Source organism: Triturus cristatus, chromosome 10, assembly GCF_964204655.1.
Source record: "Triturus cristatus chromosome 10, aTriCri1.1, whole genome shotgun sequence".
NCBI classification, from domain to species: domain Eukaryota; kingdom Metazoa; phylum Chordata; class Amphibia; order Caudata; family Salamandridae; genus Triturus; species Triturus cristatus.
The window spans coordinates 1,054,476,491-1,054,493,686 of record NC_140593.1 but is presented as its reverse complement, the minus strand read 5'-3'; the positions used below and the strand labels follow the sequence as shown (position 1 = coordinate 1,054,493,686).

The 17,196-nt window shown below is 41.2% G+C and overlaps 1 protein-coding gene across 1 annotated transcript in view; it reads left to right on the top strand.

The window, feature by feature from the left end:
- The window catches only part of AP5Z1 (adaptor related protein complex 5 subunit zeta 1), a 110,186-nt gene that overhangs the window by 50,381 nt on the left and 42,609 nt on the right, over nt 1–17,196 (top strand). The window contains exons 11-14 of the mRNA XM_085629185.1: nt 2,069–2,211; nt 4,052–4,195; nt 6,940–7,051; nt 13,516–13,613. Of these exons, the coding sequence (XP_085485311.1) occupies nt 2,069–2,211; nt 4,052–4,195; nt 6,940–7,051; nt 13,516–13,613 (497 nt within the window). The remainder of the gene's footprint in view (nt 1–2,068; nt 2,212–4,051; nt 4,196–6,939; nt 7,052–13,515; nt 13,614–17,196) is intronic.

The following is a 17,196-nucleotide window of genomic DNA, read 5'->3' as shown; positions in this document are numbered from 1 at the left end:
GCTTTAATTGTTTGCCTTTTTATTGTTTACTAGTACTTATTTCCTGTCCTGAACATGAGGATCAATATATGTTCCAAGATATTTAGATGCTGTTTAAGAAACTAGGCTCTTGAGTTTCCAGGCTGACTAGCCAACGCCTTAAAACACCCAAAGGTTAGAAGATCCAAGACCCTACACTGCCATGAATATGCTAAATTTTAAGAGTGAGCAAACTCCCTGAACGTCCTGAGAATAATGTATGTCCATGACCTAGAGGAAAACATGATCAACCTCTTCTTCATCCAGTTTATCAAGCGACCCTCACTTAAGAAGTAATGACCCGTTCCAATCTGGCAGGCATTAGATACAAATGGTTGCGTGGGATTCCCCAAGTAAAAATTATATTGCCATGTATAATTTGGGATTTGATTTTCATTAAGAAGCACGATGAAGCCTGCTGAGCAAGTCGTGTCTCACATTTATTTTCATTACTTCAAAAAATTGAGGAAACTTTTGTTATATGGCACAGTCCAATAACCGCATTATGTGCTCAAATAATGAGGTTCTGTTCTTCTCTTCGTCTTTAGGTAGAACATGGCTATGGAGATTTCTGAAGATAGATTACTTTACTTTGGGCTGCAAAACTGGTTTTAGTTCTAAAAGAGTTGGGAGAATCATGGATTCCTGAGTTTAAACCATGAATTTGCAGGGGGCTACCCACAATCCTTTAGAAATATAGTTGCAAAAGTCTGAGGAATGTTAAAAAAAGGGCAAGTGAGAGTGGGTGAATAATGGGAGAGCTGGTACAAGGAAGCAAAAATCCCCAAATATAGATACATTGAGTATATAGATTTGTATACGCGTTTGCCACAGATTCAGGCTCCAATTTGTATTTGAAGTTCCTCATATATTTCAGAGTTCCGTGGCTTTTTTATTATCCCAGAACTAATGACTAAATTTGCTCGCCATTTGGTTGTAAAGTTGCCTATCTTCAAGAAAGTAACAACTTTGAATAGTCACAGTACGGTGCTACAATCGAGAGCCAGAAAGTGAAGCACTAAACCTATTTAAGAGTAAATGGCTTTGTACTTGTCTCAAGAAAATAAACAGACACTCTGACACCACCACCTCCAACGTCACCCTGCCTTTGCCCGCATCTACCACTTGCAACTTAGGTCGTAAATATCTTTTGGTGTTTTTACTACAAAAGTCATTAGAGTTCAAAACCACACCTTTTTTTCCCAAGCATTTGTTTAGAGCCATCTTTATTGTCTGCCCTTGGAAGTATTTACATCATCCACTCTTTCAGTGCTTTCAGATAGTTTGATGTTTGTGTAGGTTTCTTTGGCCAGTGAAATGCAGACCGTTTTGCATTTTTTCCAGAAAGAAACGGCACGCAAATTGAGTGGCTGACGTATGGGACACGTCTGTTTTTAAAGAGAAATGTTAAAAAAAATCAATTTAGATGCAACTTCATACTGGTTTGGCCGAGTGACTGTCAAAAAAAGAAAAGCCTCTGCCTTTTTCGCAGTAAACATGGTGCATTAAAGGAAAAATATCCTTGATTGGCGCGATTATGAGAATGTGATTCTAAAACTATAGACCATCTTAAATCTGCCTATCCAAAGTAGGATGTGAAATTGTCCAGTAGCATTGACCTGGCGTATCCTGATCAGTTGTCCATTCAGTTTCCAGGCAACCTGAATGTTTCTAGAACCCAAGATACATGAAGTTTGGAAGCATTTGGAGCCCAAGCAGCATAAGAGGAAGAACACTGTTGTGTTTCCATCATCAAATGCTAACAAGTTGTCCGTCCTTTTACATAGTGTGTGACTGAATGGTGTAGATGGTTCTCCTATAGGAAATTTGAGTGAAATCACATTCTCAAACCAATTTGAAAAAAGTTTAAGTTGCTGATGGCTAGAGTATGTCCCATTTCGAAGGTGTTTATAAACGTGTAGGTTATCCTAGGGTGTTGCCTCCTTTTTTTTTTTTTTTTTTTAGTAATTGTAATCTTTACTAAAGAAATAAATCTTGATAATGTAAGGAACGGCAGCACCTTCTAATCCATGTTTTTTACTCTCTCCAGTTCCTGGCGTGGAATAGCCCACCGCTAGTCTCAGAATTTAAGGAGCTTTTTCCGTCTCTGATTCATCCAGAAACAGCCATTGAAATTCTTCACTTGTTGCTTGATTTACCATGTTTGACTGCTGCCCTCGACCTACAGTTACGGTAATGTAATTGTTTGTTTGATTTGCTTTCTGTAAAGAGTTCAGAAGCAGAATACTTCATAAACTTTGTGTGCTCCACAGCTCAAGTTGTTTTTAAGTGCTGTTCTGCCCGTTGAGGTATCCGCGTGTAAAGAATTTAAAATAGGCGAGTCCTAGGTTTTGAGGGCAAAGTTGAAAGACACTCAAACATGACATTTGTCTGGCAAAGTATTCTAGATCTGAGAGCCTAGTTTGGTTGTACCACCCAGACCCGAGGGTCTGTGACATGGTAGCTCTGTCTTGGGATGTTCAGGTTTTAGTTTCCCCAGGCACGTCTTACCCATTGTCCTGTTGAGAATATTGTTCTGACAAACTCTATCTTAGTTGATATCTTTCTACAGCATAGCAATCCGTCTTTGGCATAGGACCGACAAATAAGAGGAGTAGTCGTCCGTTAAGGCAGAGGTGTCAAGATGGCTAGCCAAGGACTTGAAGCAGGCTAAGTCACAATAACAGCAAGGAGGCAGGCAAAAGCAAGAAAAATACACATCTATGTGTATTGAAAGTGGTACATTTGGCATGACATACATATGGGCAATAAAGAATGTGTAGTAAAGCGTCCCAGTGATCTCATCATCTAGATCCTTTTGACTGTACTGCAGGTCTGTAGTGTCAAGTCGTATCAGTAGATAAGCCTAACTTTATTGTCATATTTTCATTTTGAGTGTGCTGGATCATAGTATCGTTTTTCATTTTGAGTGTATTGATGCACTGAATTTAAGCAGACTTTTGTTACAAACAGAGCAATTCTGCTGTCGAGGCCGATGCACTCACAGAAAGGTAACTGCACGTACAGTGATCATGTAAACAAACAACCAGATATTTTTTTGTATGTAAGATTTAAAAAAAATATGTATTGTACCTTTGCCTTACACATAACCCTTGGTATATCTAAGTAGGGTAGCCATTTACTTCTGTTTGTGCATTAAAGGCTTTCATTCTTTTATATCTTTGCATCTTTCCATTGGTCATTGTTCACAACACACATATTTCTCTTTGTCATCATTTATTGAACAATAAAAAAAAATAAGGCTGATGAACTCCAACAGAAAATGTTTATTTTGAGTTGCTGCTGAAGGTGTTAAACATTAACCAAATCACAAGGTGGTCTTACCTATTTCAGCCAAGGTTGCTGAATTTTGGCTAATATTTTAATTTACCAAATGACAGCATCATTTGTGTGCTATTTGTCATCTGAGGTTAGATTTACCTACTGTTAAGACGTGGTGCGGGCTACATGATGTCCTGGTATGCTAAACCATTGAATCTTGAAAGTGTGCTTTACTTGCCACACAACATTGTGTCTGAATCTACGTAGCACATCCATGGTCAATTGTGGGTGGTTAATTGCAACTTTTAGGCTCCCTAATTACTCTCGGTGTACACTTCGGAGGAGACTAGAGATTGAGGTCAAATGAGCACCATTCATTTTTAATGTATCATTCTATAATTCTAATGTACTCGTAAAAGCAAGATGATTTGTGTTGCACAAATATAGTACCTCTTTTAGTTATATTTCTTCACGTTGGCATGATCATCAGTTTTTTGTGCCTTTTACACATTCTTTTATGTACGTTGGCATTACATGGCTTATTTGAGGCATGCATCCAAAGGCTTAATCAGAAGGTGAATAGTCTGATACTACCAGCCACACATGGATTATGGTCTGGTTTTGCAGGTCTCTTTAAAAAAGATGCTTTCAAAGTGACTGAGTTAAATGGGTTTTAAATTAGGTCTGGAACTTTTAAATGTTACTGTTTTCCAGTTTGTTTGTATTAAGGATTCTGTGTTAACATTTCTAGGTCTTCTCCTACAACTGAAAAGGCCATGGGAGCCGCCTCCTTGCCCCCCGCCAATTCCATGGAAGCGTTTGGTCACCCATTTTACAAAAGCCTGTTTCGGTATCTGTTGCGTTATGAAACCTGGAATGGAGACGTCATTGAGGGGTAATACAGCTATCCAATGTTGCCTTTCTATGACCAGATATTGACCTTGCAAGCATGTTTGGAGCACCCTTCTTTTGTGCTGTGATAATCCTAGTGGTTATCTTTACACATTTACATTTTCTAAGCAACGCTCCATTGATTATAAAAATATAATTGAGTGCAGATAAGCGTGTTGAAAGTTATCCACTCTTACCACATCCCTAATAAGGGCATGATTGAGATCTTGGCGGACGGGTTACTCTGTCATAATCGCATGGATTTCCCGTCCGCCGAACTATAAATCCCATTATATCCTATGGGATTTATATTTCGACGAATGGGATATCTGTCACTATTGTGACGAAGTAACCTGTCTGCCGAGATCTAAATCAGGCGTTTCGTCTTTCCCTTCAGTCCCAGTGTGGTCTCCACCTTTCCATTTTCTTTTCAGTACCCCTATTAGTTATCACAAAACTTAAGAATCATGGGAGGGGTGTAATTTAAACACTCTGGGTTTTAATTAAAATAGCAATGTTTGAGGTAAACTTTGCTTTAGAACCTATTTGGATTATTTTTAATTCTTTATTTTAAGATTTTATATAGCACTGACAAGACCCGAGGGTACCAGAGTGCTTTACATCCGTATATGTTCACATCAAAATAACGAGTATAATCAAATCAATTAAGTCAAATCGAGTAAAGTCAGTGGTTGAGCACAGGGGAAGTGACATAAAGGGGAAGGCGGGGACAGAATGATGGGGTCGAAAGAGAACTGAGGGTGGATGCTGTCTCGTTGAACGATTTATGATCCGCTAGTTGAGGTGTTGGTTGAGAAGGAGATCCTTTTGAAGCACAAGAAGGAGAGGTTGGTCCTGATATGTATTGGTATGGAGTTCCAGATTTTAGGGGCATAGCTCGAAAAGGAGTGTGCCAGAGTTTTTTGTTTGTGGGCTTTTGGCAGGATGAAGAGTAGGGTGTTTGAGCTTCTGAGTGCTTTTAAGTCTGACCTGCCCTTCTGAGTTTAGAGGCAAAGTAGGTTGGTTTTCCAGTATGCACGTCTTTGTGGGGTAAGGCACGCTGTTCTGAAGCTGCAGCGGGCTTCAATCGGGAGCCATCTCAGTTCTATCAGGGCCGGGGACGTGTGGTCAACTGGAGGTCACATTGCTGCAGTTTCCAAGAGTCTGTTGTCGGAGTGAACCTACCCTATTCTGCAGATTAGGATTATGCATCAACAGTTTGGAATATGCTGGCTTAAATGTTTCCTAGGCATATCCTGACCTGAATGAAGGGCAGTAAAAGGGATGAGCACTTGCACATTTTTCAAGACCTAAAATGGCTGTTTTTTTTAGGCTTTTACCACTCTTTCTCCTTTCATTTCGAGATTCCTTAGCATCAAAGGTTAAACTGCGGCCCCTTGAATAATTGCAGATGGATTTAGCTTGCCAGATACTTTTTTCTGGGCCACACAGTACATTAGGGTTTATTAAATCAAGCGACAAACCAAAAAGCATTATTTTCTTTCTACACATAACATCTAGCCAATCTGCTTTAGCAAAATATATCTTGGATTGTCATACTGAAAGCTGTAGCACAATGTGTAGTACTATCTAAATGCCCCCATAATTATGGGCGGTGTTGAATATCTTGTCCATCATAAAATTATAACAGTTAGCTAACTTCCTCTTTGAAATGTAGGCAAAGTGAAGACTTAAAGCATATTTTTTAATGTGTCACAGCTGAATGTAAATCCATAGCAAGTGAAGAAGTGAAGGGGGTTTTTGCAAAGAGTGAATCTCCACCGTTTAGAATTAGCTCTCCCAGGACCTTATTTAGTTTCCCAAATAAATCTTACTGTCTCAAAACAAGAATAGTGAAATTAGATGAGTTGCGAATAGGATGAGGGGGCCTTTTCTCAAGTTCTCACTGAAGAAGGAGCTCTTTTTTTAAAAGCTGAGAAGTTTTATTTAAAATGCTTAATGTACCTTTTTATTAGGCCATGTGTGCTATACACTGCTGCCCTTTAATACTGCCAAGGATGCACGAGAACAGCAGTGTATCTTTTTCAGAAGACCTCTGAGGACCTTTCTGTTTCAATGGAGTAAAAGTGTTCTCTTTGACCTGCAGTATGGTGACATATGGCCCTATCCTTGGAGATCTGGGAAATAATACAAAGGTTCTGTTATGAAGAGGTTGGAGATCAGTTACTTTCTAGTCCTTGCTCTTTGTAGCTCATACTAAAACTAGTAGAACATGGTTGAGAGACTGAAACAATGTGAAATGCCTCTGTGCCTCCTAGTATACCTCAATCCCTGGTAACTGCTGTATCTGAATGACATTGGCAGCAGTCTCCTTCTCAAGAAGGGTACAGCTGGTCTCTTCATTGACTTGTACACTACCCATCTGTTCACTCTACTCAATCCTAACTCTGTCTCTTGCCTTTTCCTCTGACACTGTTATGGTGCCCTGCTTCCAGTATCTATATGAGGCACCCTTGGTGGTAGGCACTGACCAGACATTGGTGATCACATGCTGGTTGGACCGATAAGGGCATTCCATCTGCTATATACCTTGTTTGCTGTCACTCTAAGTGTTTTTGGATATATCTGTATTGAAACAATATACCAAAGCTCCGAAAATAGAACACACAAGTTATGTTTCTTCTTAAGTGATTGTGACAGACGTTTTCTCGGCTCAAAGTTTTCTATCTTTTTGGCACCACTTTCTTGAATGTCCTATTGATTTTTTTTTTTTTTTCTTGTTGTCAGACTCGGTTTGCTGCATCAATTTCTTGTGGACCTGTCCGAATGCCTTCGAGTCGTGCAGTGTATGCAGATTGTCCCCATCTTGCTGCAGCTTTTTCTCAAGGAAGTAGTAAAGGTAAGAATCCCTGCCTTGGAAACTATTTTTGGCTTGCCTTTCTCTTTGAAAATGTTACAAGCCTGTTTGTCTAGTGCCATGAGTCGTCCATTCCCATAACCGTGCTTTGGAGAACCTCTCATATGAGAGCTTTTTAAAAGCTTTTGGATTTTCATTTGTAAATAATTATACTTAAATCTGCATGTTCAAAACAAAGTGTTCGGTTTTCTCATTTTAAAAAAAACAACAAAAACACATACATAACCTTTAACTAGATACGTAGTTGTTGAGATTATGAAAACATTAACGGAGACAACTGGGCCTTCTGGAGGATGCCTCTGCAAGTTTTCTGAAGTGGGCTGCATTTTGGGTGCCACTTTGGTCTCACTAAAAAAGAGAATCCCCACAAATCTAGGAATCGGGGAACCCTGGAACTTGAACAGGACATACCTTGGAGACAAATCAACTAAGATTGCTGACCCCTGTTTGAGGAGAGTGAGATAATGGCTCAAGATTTGGAATCCCTCAGCTTGATGTGAGACAATTAGCCGTGTCTCCATCAGGTTGATGTGGAGGTGCAGCAGAGTTGACAAATTCCATAGCATGATGAGGCTAGGTTGTTGGAGCCACCAAGGCTCATGAGTCAATTGAGACGCACATGGTGCAAACTCAGTAGTCCTTCCCAATTCACCAACCTCAAATGGGATTAGAGCTTCATCTTTAAATTTATAGCAGCTGTTGTGTTGAGAGTTATGAGACCCACATTTCATAGGGTTAACCCAACTGCCGTGGCAGTCTCCTTAACAATACATCATTAACACTGCTGCACACACTGTAGATCCTGGCGTTTGGCACAGTTGCAAAAGAGGTTTGAGGGCATAAGAACACACGACATGAAGAGAACTGCATCAAGGATGACAAGCCTGTCCAACAGAGAGGTGTGTGCCCTATATTCAAAAAGAGCAGTGGAGAACAAAACTTAGTTTGACGAGAAAATAGTGGCAATGATACCGAAGCATAGTCAAATAGCAGGTATTGAATAACAAACGGGGAGGCGAATGCAAGAAATAGATTTTTTGCAGACGGGTCATCAATGCCTGAAGTGTATCATTTTAGATTCTCTTGTTATCGTGCATGCTAATGGCCTTTGTGATGGGCAATAATTAGCGGGTAAAAAGAGTTGTAATTTGATAGAAGTAGATGGTTGATGTGGTGGGGAGGAATATGGAGTGACCTGAAATGAGTATCAGATAGAGGTCATAATTACTTTGTTGAGATTGCACTAGAGTGGTTGTTGAACAGTCTGTTGTAGTGGTGGTGGTCATGAATACCTAGAAGGGTTTGAGAAGAGTCCGCTATTGACAAGTTTATTTTCCTTCCTGTACGCTCCCTTGCTCCCTCCTCCCCTTGTGCACCCTCTACCCCCGATACTAGGCACATTAGAATCTGGGATACTGTTTAAGGCACTAAATGAAACAAAGGGAAATAACTGTGAAGCAACTGATGGTTTTAACACCTGTATATGTGGTTGATACAGAGCTGTTGTTACGTCACCCTTAACTCCAATGATAATGGCTCTATTATGTGCTTAACAATAAAAGTGTGAGCAAGAATTACATGTGAATCTGAACCTGTGATACAGACAGAGGAGAACTAGTCACTTAAAAATATATTTCTTCTTTTGGCCAAAAATGATGTATGAAATGCCTGTTTTCTATTTCTTTGGGCAAAAATTAATTGTTCAGCAAAACATTTGCCGAAAATATCACAGAGATATTTGACATTGGAGAAAAGTACTATATTTAGTTTGATGTACATTTTCAGCCCAATCGATTAAGATGAGGAATGTGTACACATTCAAACACAAATCTTGCAGAGAAACCTACCTTATTGGTTGCCTAGCAAAATAAATGGACCTGTAAGCCAATACATAGTAAATGCAAAGTTCATGAAAACACAAAGCCCCGAGGAAGAAGATACAAACACACCTACTAGAATACAGAACCCAACCACACCCATTAGAATACAGAACCCAACAGCTTGATGATAAAATTCGCTGTACCTGTACGCATTGGCGTGCAAACAAGAGCATAAGGAAATGGATTGCCACAGAGAAAGAATTGCAATGTATTATGCAGAAACATGGGAACAAAGTGCCTTCTAATTGCATTTATAAAGCCAGCCTGCCCATAGCGATGCTTCATGCCTGTAAAAACTATAAATGCACAGACCATTCAAACAGTAATTTGAGCATGCGCACAAGCCCCCCAAAATGTCAGGTCTGCTGTAAGGTGCAGCCTACACATGGAAGGGTAGTTATGGGTATGATGTTGCAACACAAGGGCAACACATCCATTGTTTAAAAAAAAAAGATGAAATCATGTAATGGAACCTCCAGTGTGCATTCCATCCTTCCCTCACCCTCTATCATCTCAGCCACCTCTAAGGTTGCATCCTCTTCCACCTCCTACTAAACCATCTCCTACTAAACCATCTCCTTCTTTATCATCATTTCCTTCTTCATTACCTTCTCCATCAACTTCTTCTCCAGTATCCCCCATTTATCTGTGCCTCCTTCTCCTTGAACACTAACACCTCTCCATCATCTTCTCCATAATGCTTCTACACCTTTCTTCCTCCTGTGTTATCCCCTCTTCCATCATCTGGTCCTCCCCACCATATATTACCCCCATACATCATCTCTTCCTCCTTTTACACATACATTATCTTTTCTTCTCCTTCATCCATCATCTCCACCGCGTACAGCTCTGTTATATCCATCTCTGCCTTATTTCCATCTCTTTCCTGATCCATTTCTGACACTGCTGCCTCATGAATCGCCAATGGTAAACTTGTCTATTATCTGTTATGATATCTGCATCTTTGAATACTCTGCTGGCATCTAGGGTGGCTGCATTTTTCCATTAACGCAGGAAGCAATTGTAGTATGCAGTTCAGCATAGTTTGATCTCACATAGCAACTGGATTTTGAGGCAGGTGTATAATTTGCCGTTGCAAGACAGCCAAGGGGCCTGTAGGGACTTTGATGAATATGTGTGTGCCATTGGTTGCCCCTATGGTGAGGTGAAAAACACTCTTTTTGTAGCAGTCTCTCTGCACTTGTTCTTTCATCTGTTGTCTTGGGGAAGGTGACCTGGCATGCTGAGTGCTTTAGGGGCTTGTCACTCTGCTTTGCTGATAGATGGTCATCAGGTGCTCAACTGTGCTTTTGACTTTCTGGGGCTCTAGGGGCACAATAGGGTTGTGGTTTATGGTCTTCATGGTTGTGGTATGAGGCTTTTTTCTTGGTTGCGAGTTGGGTGTAAGAAGTCGGTGGTGTCATCGTTGAGTAGAGGGGCGAGATGTATGCAGGTAATCATTTGCGATTACCAAATAGCTTTTTTTTGCAATTCGCTATTTGGTAATTGCAAACACCCATGTATAAATGTGTGTATTACACATTTTGCAATTCCCAGTGGGTCGCAAATAGACCTACCTCATGAATATTAATGAGGTAGGTCTCTGTTTGCGATCCATTGGTAATAGCAAAAATCACAGGGATGGTGACCTGCAGGGGTCAGCAGGCCACCATTTCTGTGATTTGGTTTTCAGTAAAGCAATTTTTAAAAGCAGCTGGTTATCCTCAAAGGAAAACTGGATGCATTTCAAAAAGTAAAATGAAAAGTTTTCTTTAAATTTTTTTAAGGGAAGGCAGTGGTCCCTGGAACAACTGCCTGCTCTCATAAAAAGTTTTTACAAACATTCACAAAGGGGAAGGGATCCCTTGGGTGCCTCTTCCCATTTGCGAATGGGTTACCACTAACTTGAAGTTGGTGGTAAATTGGGAATATTTTGCGACCGCATTTCGGTTGCAAAACCTTAATACATGCCACTGCGATTCGTTATTAGGAGGGGATGCCCTAAACAGGCCCCTTCCTAATACCGAATCGCAAACTCAAATTACGATTCCGTAACAGGTTACTGAATCGTAATTGGGCTTTGTACATTTAAAAATGCCTGTCTGCATTAGGAAACGGCCCAATTCTGCGAATCGGGCCTTTTTGGAAACGTAAAAAAACTTTGTACATCTGGCTCTAAATACATTCATGGTCTTCGTAGTCTGGAAGTGTGGCCCTTTCCCCGAACTTCCTTTTTCCTCTGTGCTCTTCTCGCCTGCCCATATTCCATATATATTTGAAAGGCAGCGCTGCATTCCATGATTTTGAGCTGTTCCTTTCTTTAGCATGGTTTGTGGCGTTCAGAAGTGCAACTAAGGTGATGCAGCAGATATGTCCATTTACGCTGCCCCCAAAATATCTCCTTGATTCCTTCAATTCAATTTATTTGCCCTGCCAAGGCAGATTTCTTTTCCTGGGTTTTTTGGACTGTTCTCTTGATTTCTGCTCTTGTGAACAGCCTTTTGCTTCTTGCATCATATGAATATTTTATGCGCTGATAATGACCCTATAATCAACATGGGGTGAAATGCCAAACATTTGAATATTTCATTGTTCCATTGCCTATTAAATTATACACACTGTTGCACAGTTTTTCTACCTCACTGTGTGATCACCTGAGCAGTTTCCCTCTCTGAGAAATTATATAAAGATATCATTTTGGAATTCATCTGCTCGTGTTCCTGCTCTATTCAATTGTTTATGATTTGTTAAAATGATTGCTGGATACATTTGCCTTGGTTCAGTTGTCCCACAAGGAACTATTGTGGTACGTGTGTACAAGTATCCTAAACATTTCACCTGCTCTGTTTAGTTTCTAAATATAAAGGCTCAGATTAAGAAAATTTAAATCAGTTTACCCCAAAATGAACTAAGGCCTGAATTCACACAAACGTACACAGTGTACACAGATATGAACAACTGCAAAATCTAAAATGCATGAATAGCCTATTTTGCACACACTCCCACTAAGTGATTTACAAATAACTTGCCACAACACAAAGGAACATGATACATAATGTATCTTTATACTGAGAAAATCCTAACAGACAAAAAGCTAAAACTTGATGGAAATATATTTACTGAGGGAAGCCAACAGATAACTACATACATGTACTATTTGATATACTTTTTTTTCTTAATAGCGTTTTACACTCGTTCATATTTTACACACATGCATCAGTGGTGGTGTACCGCACACTCATGGGGTGCCAAAATAAAATAAAAAAACCTCGGGGTTAATTGGTTCAGGGAGCACTTTCTCCTGTCTACCATTTTGTTCCAGCTGTACTGAAACGATCTGATTTACTGGCTGCAACATTGGAGAAAATGTTGAGGCCACAATTACAGGACTCTCAGACTCAGTCCCAGGGTCTTAACAAAGACCTGAAAAGGGTCTATAAGAGGGCAGGATGCGCACACCCTGACCAAAGTCGATTTTGTTGGCGGTACCGCAGTACTCCCACGCGACCCTGCGCAGACCTCCATATGGTATTACAGTTGTACTGCAGTACTCAAAATAATAATAAAAAATGCTGAGAGCTTCGGGCGTTCACTGCATCGTTGGTGGTAGGTGCAGGGTCTGGCACAGCTAGGCCCTCATGCCAACCTCTGCTGCACACTGCTGATCCATGCTGTGCATCATCAATGATTTCATTTGAGAGGTTATCAATGACCTCAATTATTTAATTTAACATCTGACAAGTGAGGTTATAAAAAGTCCATGACGGGGGCACAGCTTGTTGGTAATCCCTATAATGGGCGAATTGCAGTAGTTTGATAGTTTTCAGTAGGTGGTTATAGCGCAGCCCCTGCTGCTTGAAACTAGAATATTGTAAAACACATTATTAAAAACACAGAGTGCTTAGAAATAAAATAGGATTTTTGGTGTATGAACTACTTAAGATGTTTAATACATTAAATATTAGGGAGAGAATGTGTTTAGGTTACGTTTTAGAGTGTACAGTGTCTCCACAAGTCCCCTCCGTTTTCAATTTCTCTTTGTTCCACATCCATCTTAACCAATTTCAGCTAAATATTTTTTTTTAAACTATAACATTTACTTTAAAAAAATATATATATTTTTAAACATTTTAAACTAATAAAGAACCAGGTAGTGTGACTAACAGACATACATTCACTTTGTACACCATAACTACATTCCAAACAAATGATATTTTCACACGAGTTATATGAAAATAATAACCTTCCTGACTCCAAGATTCTTCTTCTAACACATTGTCCTGTCAACATTTCTCTTGTGCGTCCACAACCATATAAAAGATTTGAGGAAATATCTCAATGTGACTATTCAGACATTGTGTATGTTTGAACTACCATAGAACACAGTTTGTAGTGCAAGCAAGCCTAGTCAAGACTCCACATCATATTGAGGGCAGAGAATAAAAGCCCATTTTATTTTAAGTTGTTGACTCTCATAGTTTCAGTGGTCAGAGTTAGCAATGCATGATGAAGAGTCTGAAGCTTTAATCCATGGACAATGACAGTAAATGTACCTTGTTGTTTCAGTTTGCTGATGGTCCTTTAATAAACCAGCTTTCCTTGGTGCTTTTGAAGCGGAGTGCCATGTTGTATGATGTCCCCAAGTACAAAACTGATGTGCATAGGTGAGTCCATCACAGCTTTGAATAACGTATACATTTCAGCATTGCCTCTTGTTTAGCACTTGTTCTGTCAGTTTGTTCTGGGTGATCTAGTTTCAAGAGCAAAGTAAAGTGGCAAGCCTGAGCATTGAAACATTCACTTATATTTATATTAGACCCATTAGCTCTTTACCAGGTCCCACCGATAGATGAATACGTTACTCCGTCATGTCTGTCCTGACCAGATGTGGCGAGTAGATCTGTGCCACATCCACATGCTGGCGTCCTTTCTGTTCTTTGCGTCATCGGACGTGGAGCCTTTAAAAATCAGATTGTACTAGTATGCAGAGCTCCAAATTGGCATCTTATTAGTATGAACTAGATTAGTCCATTCTACAGAATGAGAAGATGGCGGTTCAATGAGGAAATTATGGCTAGATAGTCTGTACCAGAAAAGGCATTACCGAAGGTAAGTAACTTATTCTTCTTCCTTTTTATTTTAAGTTTGGGTTTATTCAAAATACTTAACAGCAATAGGAAAAAGTTAAGGGAAACGATGCAGTAGAACAATAGTTTAAAATATGATAATAGAAAAATGCAGGAAGAAATGCACATGCTTTAGGGAATTATTAGTGAAATATAACAAAAGGATGGTTCAAGGGGAAGGAAAGAGGGGGGTGAAGGAAGGGAAAACAATGTAGAAGATGTTATCTGCTAAATTGTATAAATAATAAGAAACCTGTAGAGATTTAAAAATTATATTTGTAAATAATATATAAAAAGACAGAAAGGTGTTATGTATATTAGTTTTACGGGGCTTCTGAACTTCGTCAGGAGTCAAATTATTCTTACTGGCAAGTAAGCTACTTTGGATAGAAATGTAGTAATTGGAAGCCGTAGTAAGTTTCATATAACCAAGGATATAAGTGATTGAAACAGTGTACCACCAGGATTTAGAAGTGACATTTTGTGCACTTTTCCAATTAAATGTTATTAAACTTGTTCTTCTGATAGGGGCTTCTAACCATGGATTTCTCACCTTGTGAATGGATATCAAAGCAGTAACCCTGCCCTTCAGAGGGTTGGGGGGTTTGTGGAATGACTCCGACTAGAATATCTTGCAGGACAGATTGGGCAAAGCGCCCACCCCACCTGACCAGCCTGTCCAGGCAATAATGCTTTGTGAACGTGTGGCGGGCAGCCCACGTAGCAGCCTGGTAAATGTCCACGACTGGCTCACTGCACAACAGAGCAGTGGTAGCAGCCTTTGTTCTAGTCAAATGAGCACGTGTGCAACATATTTTTCTTCAAAGAAGTCTTTCGAGTCACGGGGTATAGTGACTTCCCTTATGAATGGTAATGTGCATGAGTTTCGGCTCCATTGTTAGATTGTTTTCTTTCCGCTGTTTGGTTCTGATGTGTTACTAATTGAGGTCTGGGCTGAGCTTCATGGTGTTTGTCGTTGGACACCTACGGTCTGTTCTGTCCCGGTGGCACAAACAATTTTCATTTGCTTTGGTTTCCTCTCATTGTGACCTCCATCGGGCTTGGCAACTGGTTTTCCACTCAACACCCCTCTCATGGCCCCTGCCCTTTGTGTGGCCTTGTTACTCGTCTGTCGTTTTCTCGTCTTCAAGAATGAAGATTCTGTGATGGAAAGGACTCTATTTTCAATATTATCAGCAGTGTCACTCCAACTATTCTTGGACCAACCACCATCAGGTCTGCAAACTGTGCCTTTCACCACAGCATGAGCAGGCTGCTTGAACTGCCTGCCTTGGGTTCCACTTGAAGAAGACCTTAAGGTATTGGCATGATCGGTGACACGCTTGCTGTAAAATTGAGCACTAACAGGATGACGACACGCCATAGGGCAGCACCTTGGGAGACCAGCCTTTCCAGTTCAGCGCAGACGGAGCTCACATTCGGAGTAGGAGGCAGAGGAGCAGCAAGTCCTGGAAGCACATCAATGTGGCAGGTTTTCAAGCGGGAGCATACCCTTCCTTTCACCAGATACACACCAACAACGTGCACAGGCCACACACCATTTTAGTGGGGGACGGGCGTTGAGCCCTGAATCCCAACTTCAAGCTTCCATTCCACCACTGCCTGTGGGCCCTGGTCGGCACCGACAGAAGGCCTCAGAGCCGATACCAAGTCAACACTTGGTGCGAAAACCACTGTACAAATCACAGGCTTCTTTGGTGCTGACAACTCCCTTGGCACCAAAATCCACTTCAAAGACCTCTTCGGCTCTAAAATATAACTCTACACTGACAGTCACCTCTGCTCAGACACGCCTAAAGAGCCCCTTAATGTCAAGTCGCCTGGTACCCAGAGCACCGCTGTCTGCAGGGTATGAGGATCTATAGTCTCCAGCATCTCTAAGAAGAACTTGACTTTTCATCCATCCGCAGATTTGTAGGCTCTCTACCAAGCTGCCTCCCAAGGTGTTGGATTCTCTTCGAAGGAAGAAAAAATTGACGTTTAAGGAGGAGTTTGCATTGGAACCCTTGTCTCCTCCTAAGAAGAAACACCAGGACAGGAGCGCAAGCCCATTACTTCTCAGTCCCCCTGCCCCCGCCTCCTCCACATCCACCACCTACTCCACCACCTTAAACCCCCCCCCCACCACATAGGCTACCTCTGCCATTGCCCCCATGCAAGATTACACATGCATCTGCTACAAGAGTGCCTGGCAACACAATGGTCACAAGTAAACGGTCAGAGGGAAGATTTGGTGTGGGCCAGCACCCATTGCGTCCTGCAGTGGTGGAACAGCAACAATCTGTTGCAGGGTCAGTCCTTTCTGGACCCAGTTTCCCAGGTGATCATCATAACGGACCTTACCGGCTGGGGGGTGCATTTACAAAACATGACCGTTCAGGGCACGTGGCCCCCTCATCAACAAGGCTCCCTCATAAATTACGTGGAGTTCTGGCACTTCAGCTAGCACTCAAAGCCTTTTTCTGCCAGCTCCAGCGCAAGGTAGTCCTCATTCTGACAGACATGATGGTCTTAATTTACCTCCAAAGACAAGGGGGCACGTATTTACAGCAGCTGTCAGCACTAGCGCAGAGCATTTGGCGTTTTTGGGCACTCCACCACAACATATGCCTACTGACCGAGCACCTTCCAGGAGTGGACAATGACTTCGCAGATCTGCTCAGCAGGATGGGGCAACAAGTTCAAGAGTGGGAACTCCACCCGCAAGTCCTACTCCAGTATTCCGTCATTGGGGAGTTCCTGACGTAGACGTCTTCTCAACTACTGAAAATGCTAAATGCCAAAGCTTTGCTGCCAGATTCTCACAATCCATGGGCAATGCAGTATGGGTGATCTGGTCCGGGTTATTTACCTAAGCTGTTCCACTCTAATCCTGCCCGTTCATCTTGAGGAAGGTTTCCTTCCTCATTACCATCACATTTTTAAGGCGTGTAAGTGAGCACAAAGCTGTTACCTTAGAAGAAAATTTCTTCCAGGTACTCAACAATTGAGTCCTACTTAGATCTAACCCAAAGTACCTGCCTAAGGTGATCTCCTGCCCAACTTAATCAAACCATGAGCTTCCAGTGTTCTTCCCATAGCTAGACTCCGCAGCAGAGGG